At 43.1% G+C, this 13,586-nt stretch overlaps 1 protein-coding gene across 2 annotated transcripts in view; it reads right to left on the bottom strand.

Annotated features, from left to right (window-relative positions):
• Positions 1 to 13,586, bottom strand: part of USP39 (ubiquitin specific peptidase 39) — a 36,441-nt gene that overhangs the window by 19,579 nt on the left and 3,276 nt on the right. The window contains exons 2-6 of one of the 2 annotated variants that reach the window (XM_017517982.2): positions 13,321 to 13,390; positions 9,563 to 9,657; positions 6,960 to 7,096; positions 4,842 to 4,994; positions 601 to 826 (exon numbers count right to left, since the gene is read on the bottom strand). In XM_017517982.2, the coding sequence (XP_017373471.1) occupies positions 601 to 826; positions 4,842 to 4,994; positions 6,960 to 7,096; positions 9,563 to 9,657; positions 13,321 to 13,390 (681 nt within the window). The remainder of the gene's footprint in view (positions 1 to 600; positions 827 to 4,841; positions 4,995 to 6,959; positions 7,097 to 9,562; positions 9,658 to 13,320; positions 13,391 to 13,586) is intronic. The other variant, XM_017517983.2, reaches the window with a different exon arrangement.

The following is a 13,586-nucleotide window of genomic DNA, read 5'->3' as shown; positions in this document are numbered from 1 at the left end:
CTCAGCCTCCTGAGTAGCTGGGATTACAGGCACGCGCCACCATGCCCAGCTAATTTTTTGTATTTTTAGTAGAGACGAGGTCTCATCATGTTGACTGGGATGGTCTCGATCTCTTGACCTCGTGATCCACCCGCCTCAGCCTCCCAAAGTGCTGGGATTACAGGCGTGAGCCACCGCACCCGGCCAAGACTCTACCTCTTAAAAAAAAAAAAAGGCCGGGCATGGTGGCTCACACCTGTAATCCCAGCACTTTGGGAAACCAAGGTAGGCAGATCACAAGGTCAGGAGTTTGAGACCAGCCTGGCCAACAAAGTAAAACCCCATCTCTACTAAAAATACACAAATTAGCCAGGTGTGGTGGCATGGACCTGTAGTCCCAGCTACTGGGGAGGCTGAGGCAGGAGAATCGCTTGAACCAGGGAGGCAGAGGTTGCAGTGAGCTGAGACCACACCATTGCACTCCAGCCTGGGTGACAGAGTGGGTTAGACTCTGTCTCAAAAAAAAAAAAAAAAATTCACTGCCATATGGAAATAGATTTGTTCATCAAACTGGTTTTGCTGTCCTGAAGTCAAGGGAAACATGAATGGCTTCCTCCTTACCTTGTTTAGTGATCTGAAAAGTCTTCTTACTGCAAAGTACAACTGCCTGAAGCATCTCATGGGGAGACACATGTGCCTTGAAATTTCGAGGGTTCCAGAGCTTTCTCATCAGTTCTCCAAAACGCTGGACCAACAAGAACATAATATCCCCTGGAGGACGCTTGATGTTCTTATAGTTGTCTTCTTCCAGAAAGTAGTTCCGGAGAGGAGGAACATTAGATAGAGCCTGAAAACCAAACACTCCAATTAACCCAAAGCCCCTTTGTAGGAACCCTTGAGCCAAGCTCTTCCAACTAAGGATCTCCTAATAGAATCCTGTGATCTACCTGTGATGGCCTTAAAGAGCCCAAAGTAAATAGACCCTTGGAGAATCCTACCCAGGCTCACATTACAGAACTATCCTTAACATTGAGTTTCTGAAATACCACTGATTTGATAATGGAAACAAGAAAAAAAAAATTGAGTTTCCTAAGAACTACAGTTCTGCAGACACTTTGCTGATGTGGATAATAATAAGTTTAAAACAAAACAAAACAAAAACCACAGGTATTCAAATCTCTGTCAATTTATTTAACAATTTCCTTTTGTTACTCTAATTATGCTGTGACAATACTTAAATTCATAAGGTAGAAGGGTAAAATCCATATACTCTTTTCTTCATCATCCATTTTGGCTGAAGCAAAGATAACTACCTAGGAAACATAGTTCTCCCATCTCTCAACTCCAAACTAATATGAAAATTATCTTAAAATTTGATGTTTTCCCATAATAAAACCATATAATTGTACATAAAGGTAAATACAGGGAGCTGTGAGGACGTAAAGGTGTAAGAATAATACAATGGACTTTGGGGACTTGGGGGAAATGGTGGGAGGGGGCTGAGGGATAAAAGACTACACATTGGGTACAGTGTACACTGCTCAGGTGATGGGTGACCAAAATCTCAGAAATCACCACTAAAGAACTTATTCATGAAACCAAACACCAACTGTTCCCCAAAAACCTATTGAACTTTTTTTTTTTTTTGGAGACAAAGTCTTGCTCTATCCCCCAGGCTGGAGTGCACTGGCAAGATCTTGACTCACTGCAACCTCCGCCTCCCAGGTTGAAGCAATTCTCATGACTGAGCCACCAGGCCCTGCCAAAAAAAATTTTTTTAAGTAAATATAGTCTGTTATGATGGAAAACATTCAGCCAGGCAAGGTGGCTCAAGCCTGTAATCCCAGCACTTTGGGAGGCCGAGGCAGAAGAATCACTTGAGGTCAGGAGTTCAAGACCAGCCTGGCCAACATGGTAAAACCCAGTTTCTACTAAAAATACAAAAATTAACCAGGCATGGTGGCACGCACCTATAATCCCAGCTACTTGAGGGGCTGAGGCAGGAGAATCGCTTGAACTTGGGAGGCAGAGGCTGCAGACAGCCAAGATCCACTGCACTCTAGACTGGGTGACAAGAGCGAAACTCAGTCTCAAAAAAAAAAGAAAAGAAAAGAAAATCGTCTGTAGGCAAAACCATCCAGGACATAGGCATAAGCAAGGACTTCATGACTAAAACACCAAAAGCAATGGCAATAAAAGCCAAGATAGACAAATGGGATCTAATTAAACTCCAGAGCTTCTGTACAGCAAAAGAAACCATCATTAGAGCAAATCGGCAACCAATAGAATGGGAAAAAATTTTTGCAATCTACCCATCTGACAAAGGGCTAATATCCAGAATCTACAAAGAACTAAAACAGATATACAAGAAAAAAACAAACAACCCCATTCAAAAGTGGGTGAAGGATATGAACAGACACTTTTCAAAAGAAGACATATATGAGGCCAACAAACATGAAAAAATGCTCATCATCACTGGTCATTAGAGAAATGCAAATCAAAACCACACTGAGATATCATCTCACGCCAGTTAGAATGGCGATTAAAAAATCTGGAGACGGCCGGGCGTGGTGGCTCACGCCTGTAATCCAAGCACTTTGGAGGCCAAGGCAGGTGGATCACCTGAGGTCGGGAGTTCAAGACCAGCCTGACCAACATGGTGAAACCCCGTCTTAAAAAAATAAAAAATCTGGAGACAACAGATGCTGGAGAGGATGTGGAGAAATAGGAACACTCTTACACAGTGGTGGAAGTGTAAATTAGTTCAACGATTGTGGAAGACAGTGTGGCGATTTCTCAAGGATCTAGGAATAGAAATTCCATTTAACCCAGCAATCCCATTACTGGGTAAATACCCAAAGAACTATGAATTGTTCTACTATAAAGACACATGCACACGTATGTTCACTGCAGCCCTGTGTACAATAGCAAATACCTGGAGCCAACCCAAATGCCCATCAATGATAGACTACACAAAGAAAATGTGGTACATATACACTATGGAATACTATGCAGCTATAAAAATCAATGAGTTCGTGTCCTTTGGAGGGACTTGGATGAATCTAGAAACCATTATTCTCAGCAAACTGACACAAGAACAGAAAGCCAAGCACCGTATGTTCTCACTCACAGGTGGGTGTTGAACAACGAGAACACGAGGACTCAGGGAGAGGAGCATCACACACTGGGGGCAGTTGGGGGGGGAGGGGAGAGATAGTGGGGGATGGGGAGGCAGGGGAGGGTGGGGAGGGATAACATGGGGAGCAATGCCAGATATAGTATGCACCTAAAGTAAAATAAATCAATTTTTAAAAAATAAAAAATAAAATAAAATGGTCAAAAGATTTAGGACCTCATTAAGCGAAAAGATAAAAACCAGCCATATTAGTTTCACGAAGAAACACAGGCTCATTAGTCTGAGCTATAAAACTGGGAGGAGGGGACCAGGCACAGTGACTCACGCCTGTAATCCCAACATTTTGGGAGGTCAAAGAGGGCGGATTGCCCGAGGTCTGGAGTTTTGAGTCAGCCTGGCCAACATGGCAAAACCGTGTCTCTACTAAAAATACAAAATTTACTAAAAGTACAAAATCTACTAAAAATACAAAAATTAGCCGGGTATAGTGGTGCAATCCTGTAATCCCAGCTACTTGGGAGGCTGAAATGAGAGAATCACTTGAATCTAGGAGGCGGAGGTTATAGTGATCTGAGATAGCGCCACCATACTCCAGCCTGGGCACAGAGTGAGACTCCATTTCAAAAAAAAAGAGAGGGACAGGAAATAGTATGTGTACTGGCCAAGAAATTACTGCCTTCTTGTATAGTCAGATGATCCTCAGACACTGAGTCTTGCTAAGGACTATACTCAAATTGTTCTGCAACAAGCAGAGCATTCCTTTGTCTGCTCACTAAGCTGCTGTGAAATGGTGAGGTTTTTTTCTAGCCTCTGGGCTCATGGCCTCTGGAACTTCCAGGGAATGAGGGACTGAATCTGTGTGGCTTTACAATATCAAGAAACACGCCAGATGCATTTTGTTGTTTTTTTAAAAATGGTGTAGATGTTTGCTGTGCTGGCTAGCCAGTGACTTTTTTACCCATGTGCCCATAACCCTGAAATGGGAAGGGCAGAAAGCCAAAGCTGTCTTATTTTCAATTAAGTTATTTTTTTTTTTTTGAGACAGAGTTTAGCTCTTGTTACCCAGGCTAGAGTGCAATGGCGCGATCTCGGCTCACCGCAACCTCCGCCTCCTGGGTTCAGGCAATTCTCCTGCCTCAGCCTCCTGAGTAGCTGGGACTACAGGCACGTGCCACCATGCCCAGCTGATTTTTTGCAGTTTTAGTAGAGACGGGGTTTCATCATGTTGACCAGGATGGTCTTGATCTCTTGACCTCGTGATCCACCCAACTCGGCCTCCCAAAGTGCTGGGATTACAGGCTTGAGCCACCGCACCAGGCCCAATTAAGTTATTTTTAAGAAAATTATACAAGTAATAGGTGCACACTGTAGAAATTTTTTTTTTTTTTTTTTTTTTTTCTGAGACAAGAGTCTTGCTCTGTCACCCAGTCTGGAGTGCAGTGACACAATCTCAGCTTACTGCAACCTTCGCCTCCTGGGTTCAAGCCATTCTCACGCCTCAGCCTCCCCAGTAGCTGGGATTACAAGCGCACACCACCACACACAGCTAACTTTTGTATTTTTAGTAGAGATGGGGTTTCACCATGCTGGCCAGGCTGGTCTTAAACTCCTGACCTCGTGATCTGCCCACCTCAGCCTCCCAAAGTGTTGGGATTACAGGCGTGAACCACTATGCCCAGTCTTCTGGGTGTCCTTCCCTTCCTCAGTGTTCCTGTCTTGATCCTACCTGAAGGACAGCGTTGGCATAGTCATTGGCCTTTATGTTATTCAGTCCCACGATACCCGGCAGGTAAGTGGTACCATCATATGCCCGGGACAATTTGGCTTGCTTGTCCAAGTTTGCAATTTGCTGCTTTGTGAAAGTGGGCTTCAATACATACTGTAAAACAAAAGAAAATTCTAAGTTGTTTAAGAGCTGAGTTCACAAGAAATGTCTGGAGCAGCAATTTCTGCAAAAGCAAAAACACTTTGGCCACGAACATCGCGTGACACACCCAAAGAGTCCCAACCAATAGATGTAAAGATTGAATTAACATGGGTAGATCCTCTCCCATGACTAATCTATAAGGCTCTGTGTTTAACCCAAAATCACTGAATCCCAGTGATTTTCGCAGACCTCAGGTCTGGTCAACTCATAACTGACTGCCAGAAACGATACAATACTCAAGTTTCTAAAGGCAGTCTAAGTCTCAGAACCTCCCAGGGGCAGCACATGTTCTTAGCTTCGGAGCAGGAGAGTTTCCTCCACTCCGGGTGAGACTGAGGATCTCCATGACTTCCTGGGACTGAAAGAGCAGGATCAGATGCTTCCCAGGTTCAGTCACCACAGTCATTACGTCACAGACTGGACAGAGGTCATCCCAAACTCACTCTGAAACACTGAATTTATTCAAGTTTCTCCCTCTATAAATACTATCCATAACATTTTTTTTTGAGACTGAGTTTTGCTCCTGTTGCCCAGGCTGGAGTATCATAGCACGATCCCAGTTCACTGTAACAGCCACCTCCCAGGTTCAAGCAATTCTCCTGCCTGAGCCTCCCAAGTGGCTGGGATTATAAGCATGCACCACCATGCCTGGGTAATTTTGTACTTTTAGTAGAAACAAGGTCTCATCATGTTGGACAGGCTGGTCTCAAACTCCTGGCCTCAAGTGATCTACCTGCCTCGGCCTCCCAAAGTGCTGGGATTACAAGTGTGAGCCACTGCACCCAGCCTGTCTATAACTATTTTAACCTCAATTATTAACAGGCTTGGCCAGGGGCAGTGGCTCACGCCAGTAATCCCAGCACTTTGGGAGGTCGAAGTGGGTAGATCATGAGGTCAGGAGATCAAGACCATCCAGGCATGGTGAAACCCTGCCCCTACTAAAAATACAAAAATTAGTTAGGTGTGGTGGCACACACTGTAATCTACTGCTAAGGCAGTAGAATCGCTTGAACCTGGGAGGCGGAGATTTTGCTGTGAGCTGAGATGGTGCCACTGCACTCCAGCCTGGCAATAATGTGAGACTAAAAAAAAAAAAAAAAAAAATAGGCTTATAAAACTTTCACAAGTAGAAAAAGCAGTATTTCAAAAACTACCATGCTCTCCTTAAAAATAAACAGAGCATGACCAACCTGGGCAACACAATGAGACCCCATCTCTACAAAGAAAGTAATAAATTTATCTGGGCATGATGGTACATGCCAGTAGTCCCAGTTACATCGGAGGCTCAGGTGGGAGGATCACTTGAACCCATGAGATCAAGGATATAGTGAGCTGTGCTGGTGCTGCACTCCTGCCTGGGCAACAGAGTGAGACCCCGTCTCAAAAATAATGACACAACAGAGCATTTGCCACCATGAATATTCCCCACATGCTGAAAAGAAAAATAATAATAAAAAGCCCAACACTAATCAAAGCCCAAGAGGACTTTCCATGCTCAGTACAATGAGTATCTCTTGGTCCAGGTCACAAACTAGAGCCCACAGATGATACATCTGTGGTTGGATGCTCTGGCCACATCATATGATAAAAGCAGCCAGGAGCTGATGTGCAGCTTGGTAACTACTGTCCTATACCAGGCCCAATTCATATCTCTACTTCAAAGTGTGGAAGAGTAATTGATTTCACAAAAATACTTTAAACCCTATCAGAATACAGCCATATTTCTTCAGTCCTAGTCCTCAATGTTAAAGGCAGAAATGACAGTCAGTTTCCCTGGTTCCTTCCAAAAGGCAAAGCAGTCTCTCAAGGCCCAAAAGGACTAAGATTCTTCCCTGTCTTCAGATGGAGCAGTCCCCTGGGAGCCCTGGGATGGCTCATAAAAGAATGAACCCCAAACCAACCCTCTTAGACACACACCGTGATATCCTCCAATGAAGAATCGATGATCTCATAGTTGTCTGGAAGGCAGTAAAACTTGAGGGTGTGGAGGTTGAGGAAAACATGGTGGCTAAACTGGACACTGTGAATGTAGGCGTGAGACTTCAAACCGCGGCCTGTAGAGAAAGGGGAAAGGCTGTAATAGAAGAGCAGATCCTAGAAGGCACTGATCAGGTTTGCTTTTCCTTTCATAATTTTCTACCAAAACATGTTAGCATCCGCAAAAAAACAAACATTATGCCATTCATAAAATGAATCCTCCACATGAACTTCTCTTATAAAAAATGAGCAAGAAAAACTGGCACATTAGTTACTTCATTCCCTAGATGGCATAAGACATTGAGTGAGGAAACAAATTTCAATATTTCACATATAATATGTATATAACCTAATATATACAACCTACATATTTTTTATGTATAGTTTCCTATATATATGAAATCAGAAATGTCTATGCATATATGTGTGCATAAATACACATATGCACAAATACATACATATCCTATGACAATCCATCATCACTCAGTCCTGAATTTCCAACTATCCATATTCAGGACAATGCTGCATCTATGTAACTTTTTTCTTGTTGCTACTCCTTTCTAGAATCTCTCTCCCTTAACCATTCAAACTCCTATGTCCTGCCAATTCAAGTCCCACCTCAAGTCCTCCATGAACTCAATACAAACACTCCAGCTAACACTGACTTTTGCATATTTCATCTCCTATTGCCTTTATTTTTATTCACTGCCACAGTCTAGCAGTAATCTTTAAGGTCTAACAGAACTTGCTGGTTGTTTTACATTGTCAACCTTGACTTCTTAGAAGCTCCTTATAAGAGCAAAGAATATAGTTTTTCTCTCTTTTTTATTTGAGAAAGTATCTTGTTATTTTAGCCAGGTGAGTCTTGAACTCTTGGCTTTAAGCAAGCCTCCTGCCTTGGCCTCCCAAAATACTAGGATTACAGGTGTGAGCCACCATGTCAGGATGTTTTTACCTCATTTGAACCCTCCACTATACTACGTACATGGCATCTGCTTGGTCTGAATAAATTGAAATTATACATTTTAGAAAAGAATGGGGGAAAAAAAAGTCCGTGGAGCTAAAGGATTAAAAAAAAAAAAGTGTAGCCTGGGTAATATAACAAAGTCTTGTCGCTACAAAATAAAATAAAATAAAACAGTCAGATGGTGGGGTACAGTGGCTCATACCTATAATCCCAGCACTTTGGGAGGCCTCAAAGTGCAGACTGCTTGAGCTCAGGAGTTTTGAGACCAGCCTGGGCAACAGAGCAAAATCCCATCTTTAAAAAAAAAAAAATGTGGCCTGGTGCAATGGCTTATGCCTGTAATCTCAGCACTTTGGGAGGCTGAGGAGGGTGGATTACTTGAGGTCAGGAGTTCAAGACTAGCCTGGCCTATATGGTAAAACCCCATTTCTACTAAAAAATACAAAAATTAGCCAGGCATGGTGGCATGATGGTGCATGCCTGTAGTCCCAGCTACTTGGAAGGTTGAGGCAGGAGAATCACTTGAACTCAGGAGGCAAGTGAGCCTGGGCGACAGAGCGAGACTCCAGCTCAAAATATAAATAAATAAAATTGAAAATAAAAAATTGGCCGGGTGCAGTGGCTCACACCTATAAATCCCAGCAGTTTGGGAGGCCGAGGAAGGCAGATCATGAGGTCAGGAGTTTGAGACCAGCCTGACCAACATGATAAAACCCCATCTCTACTAAAAGTAAAAAAAAAAAAAAAAAATTAGCTGGGCATGGTGGTACACGCCTGTAATCCCAGTTACTGAGGAAGCTAAGGCAGGAGAATAGATTGAACCCAGGAGGCACAGGTTTCAGTGAGCTGAGATCATGCCACTGCACTCCAGCCTGGGTGACAGAGGGTGACTCCATCTCAAAAAAAAAAAAAAAAAAGAAAAAAAAATTGGTTGGGCATGGTGGCCCACGCCTGTAATCCCAGTACTTTGGGAAGCCAAGGTAGATCACCTGAGGTTGGGAGATCGAGACCAGCCTGGCCAACATGGTGAAACCCTGTCTCTACTAAAAATACAAAATTAGCCATGTATGGTGGTATGCCTGTAATCCCAGCTAATTGGGAGGCTGAGGCAGGAGAATTGCTTGATCCCAGAAGGTGGAGGTTGCAGTAAGCCAAGATCATGCCACTGCACTGCAGACTGGGTGACAGAGCAAAACTCCATGTAAATAAAAAAAAAATTAGCTGGCAAGACTGCACCATTGCACTCCAACCTGGGTGACAGAGTGAGACTCTGTCTCAAAATAATAAAAAAAAGATTAAAAATAAAAAAATACATGTATTAGAGATTCAAGAATCCAGAGTCTTTCATATGACTTGCCCTTTCTCCCTTTCAGATCTATCCAGGCTCTGACCAGTCAGAGAAACTCTTGCTGGTTTTCTAAGAATATTTCAATTTCCTAGGAACAAACAGAAATTAGTAGATATAATTCCTGAGAACAGCTTACTTTCTTTAAAAAAAAAAAAAAAATCCCTCTGGAACAGATCTGCAGCTAGCTCTAAAAGCTTAACAAGTTTATAATTTTTAACATTCATTTACCTTGAAAGTATTTGCCACACACCAGACAGGCGTAAGCATTGATATGTGAGAGGGAGATAGAACACAGTTTCTCAAAGTCAAAGTCCAGCACACTTCTAAGGAAACAAAACAAAACAGAAAAAAATAAACAATAGGATGGACATGTAGGAAGGCACTCAAATGAAGCAGTGTTGGCTCTGTGATGTTCAATGATACCACACAACATCCTTCAGAAAACAGTTCACAACCATATATACACCGATTATTGGGGGACACTGATTATTCCTTACCTCCACCCGCCATGCTCCAAAGCAGTGTTGAGGTGTCTCCACCAGACATATAATACCCAAAAGTATCTTTCTCATTAGTGTTTGTAACCAGTTCAGGACTTCCCACTGCATTCACTTTTTCTAGAGGGAAAGCTGTAAGTCAGAGTAAGGTAAAAGGACCCCAACAGCATTCTGGAGGTGGAGAGGACATAAAAAGGATGAATAAATCCTTTCACAAAAGAAAAATGTATCACTTTAGCCCAGGAGTTTGTGGCTACAGTGAGCTCTGATCCACTACTGCACTCCAGCCTGGGCTACAGAGTGAGATCCTCTCTTAAAAAAAAACAAAATAATAATAATAATAATTAATTTAAAAATAAAAATATTTTTTGTCCATAAAAACAAATGGAAAGGCTGAAAAATTTTAGAATACCTACAAACAAATCTATTTATTCAAGTGCAAAGTGAGGACTGGGCAGAAAGGAACAAAAAAACCTTACCTCCGTTCAACCCACAAAGAGATTTATCCTCAAATAGTAATCTTAATTAACTGATAATGATCCCAAAGAGCTGTGCTATCTAATAAAGAAGCCACTAGACAAAGTGGTTATTGACAATTAAATTTAAAATAAGCTGTCCTGCTGGGTGCAGTGGCTCATGCCTACAATTCCAACACTTTGGGAGGCCGAGGAGGGTGGATCACCCAAGGTCTGGAGTTCGGGACCAGCCTGGCCAACATGGTAAAACCCTATCTCTACTGAAAATACAAAAATGAGCTGGGTGTGGTGGTCTGCCTGTAATCTCAGCTACTCAGGAGGCCAAGGTAGGAGAACTGCTTGAACTTGGGAGGCAGAGGCTGCAATGAGCCAAGATCACGCCACTGCACTCCAGCATGGGCAACAGAGCAAGACCCCATCTCGAAAAAGCAAACAACTAAAAACAAAAACAGCTGTCCATCAGTAACCACAGGAAACTGGTTCTAGGACCCCTTCAGATACCAAAATACACAATGTTCAAGCCCCTTACAGTTGGCCCTTTGTATCTTCAGGTTCCATATCCTGATACTGAGGCTGACTGTAATTCAATTAAATAAAACGTAAAATTCAGTTCTTCAATTGCAAGAGCACTGTAGCCACAGGTGGCTCATGCCTACCATAATGAACAGCCCTTGTGACGTTTTTTTTTTCCTGCGATGGGGTCTCACTTTGTCATCCAGGCTGGAGTGCAGTGGCGCAATCTCAACACTGCAGCCTCAACCTCCCAGCTTCAAGCAATCCTCCTGCTTCAGCCCCCCAAGTAGCTGGGACTACAGGAGTGCACCACACCTGGCTAATTTTTTGTATTTTTTGTAGAGATGAGGTTTTGCCATATTGCCCAGGATGGTCTCGAACTCCTGGGCTCAAGCAATCTGCCCGCCTCAGCCTCCGAAAATGCTGGGATTATAGGCATGAGCCAGAGCACCCAGCCATAGCTTTTACTTTTTTTAAGTCTTTTTAAAAGATGAGTCTCAGGCTGGGAGCGATGGCTCATGCCTGTAATCCCAGCACTTTGGGAGGCCGATATGTGGGCGGATCACGAGGTCAAGAGACCGAGATCATCCTGGCCAACATGGTGAAACCCCAACTCTATAAATAAATAAATAAATAAATAATAAAAAATGTTTAATAAAAATTAAATTAAAAAATAAATAAATACGGGCCAGGCATGGTGGCTCATGCCTGTAATCCCAGCACTTTGGGAGGCCGAGGTGGGTGGTTCACCTGAGGTCAGGAGTTCAAGACCAGCCTGGCCATCATGGTGAAACCCCATCTTAAAAATAAATAAATACTCACGCCTATAATCCCAGCACTTAGGGAGGCCGAGGCGGGTGGATCACGAGGTCAAGAGATCGAGACCATCCTGGTCAACATGGTGAAACCCTGTCTCTACTAAAACTACAAAAAATTAGCTGGGCATGGTGGTGCGTGCCTGTAATCCCAGCGACTCAGGAGGCTGAGGCAGGAGAATTGCCTGAGCCCAGGAGGTGGAGGTTGCGGTGAGCCAAGATCACGCCATTGCACTCCAGCCTGGGTAATAAGAGCGAAACTCTGTCTCAAAAATAAATAAATAAATAAATAAATAAATAAATAAATAAAAGATGAGTCTCACTGGCCAGCCGCCATAGTTCACACTTGTAATCCCAGCACTTTGGGAAGCCAAGGCAGGTGGATTACCTCAGGTCATGAGTTCAAGACCAGCCTGGCCAACATGGTAAAACCCCCATTTCTACTAAAAAAATACAAAAACTAGCTGGGCATAGTGGTGGACGCCTATAATCCCAGCTACTCAGGAGCCTGAGGCAGGATAATCACTTGAACCTGGGAGGCAGAGGTTGCAGTAAGCAAAGATCACACCATTGCACTCCAGCCTGGGCAATACAAGCAAAACTCCATCAAAAAAAAAAAAATGGGTCTCATTATGTTGACCAGGCTAGTCTCAAACTTCTGGCCTCAAGTGATCCTCCTGCCTGCCAAAGGGCTAAGATTACAGGTGTGAGCCACCACACCCAGCTCTTACAAGAACAATTATATTATTGTAGAAAATTCCCCTACAATACAGGTTGAAAAACATTCTACGTGCCACACGAGAATCAGAAAAAAGATTGTGATGATGAAGTAAACTACCTCAGCTTTCAAACAATGTTCAAGCCCCTTAAAATTGGCCCTTTGTATCTTCAGGTTCCATATCCCAATACTGAGGCTGACTGTAATTCAATTAAACAAATGTAAAATTCAGTTCTTCAATTGCAAGAGCACTGAAGCCACAGGTAGTTCATGCCTACCATAATGAACAGCCCTTATAACTTTTTTAAAACAATTTGTGCTTTTTTCTGCTGAACCCCAGGCTCCCAAAATAGTATTCAGTACACATTAGGTGCTCCATAAATATTTCAATGTGCTACTATTACTTTAAGGATACTATGCATCCTATTATCCCAACATGCAAATGCAAAATAAGCTAAAAAGCTCTTTAATATGTATTCTGACACTGTAAATCAAAGAACAAAGATTAGCACTGCAAGAAGCATAACTCTCTAGGACAGGTTTAAAAGAAGTAAAACTGGCCAGGCGTGGTGGCTCACGTCTGTAATCCCAACACTTTGGGAGGCTGAGGTGAGTGGATCACGAGGTCAGGACTTCAACACGAGCCTGGCCAAGATGTTGAAACCCTGTCTCTACTTAAAACACAAAAAAATTAGCCAGGCATGGTGGCGGGCACCTATAATCCCAAATATTTGGGAAGCTGAGGCAGAGAACTGCTTGAACCCAGGAGGCAGAGGTTGCAGTGAGCCAAGATCGCACCACTGCACTTCAGCCTGGGTGAGAGAGCAAGACTCCATCTCAGAAACAATGAAATAAATAAATGAATGAAGTAAAATTTGTGAATGTGTTGTTCAGTGTACAGTCCAAAAAACCTTCTGCATAGATTCCATTGCTCTTTTGCTATTCTCAGCATCTCTGTCCTACCGACCTATTAATGGTGTCCAGGTATGGGCAGTGGCGGCTCCTCCGGTCCTCAGAATCCACTCGGCCATTCTTTGCTGAAAGGAAAATCATCACGGGCTTTGAAAATGGGAAACCTGGGGGTGGGGAGTTGGGGAGAGATAGCATGGGGAGAAATGCCAGATATAGGTGAAGGGGAGGAAGGCAGCAAATCACACTGCCATATGTGTACCTATGCAACAATCTTGCATGTTCTTCACATGTACCCCAAAACCTAAAATGCAATTTAAAAAA

Source organism: Cebus imitator, unplaced genomic scaffold, assembly GCF_001604975.1.
Source record: "Cebus imitator isolate Cc_AM_T3 unplaced genomic scaffold, Cebus_imitator-1.0 Scaffold655, whole genome shotgun sequence".
In the NCBI taxonomy this organism is placed as follows: domain Eukaryota; kingdom Metazoa; phylum Chordata; class Mammalia; order Primates; family Cebidae; genus Cebus; species Cebus imitator.
This window is presented reverse-complemented; position numbering and strand designations above follow the sequence as displayed.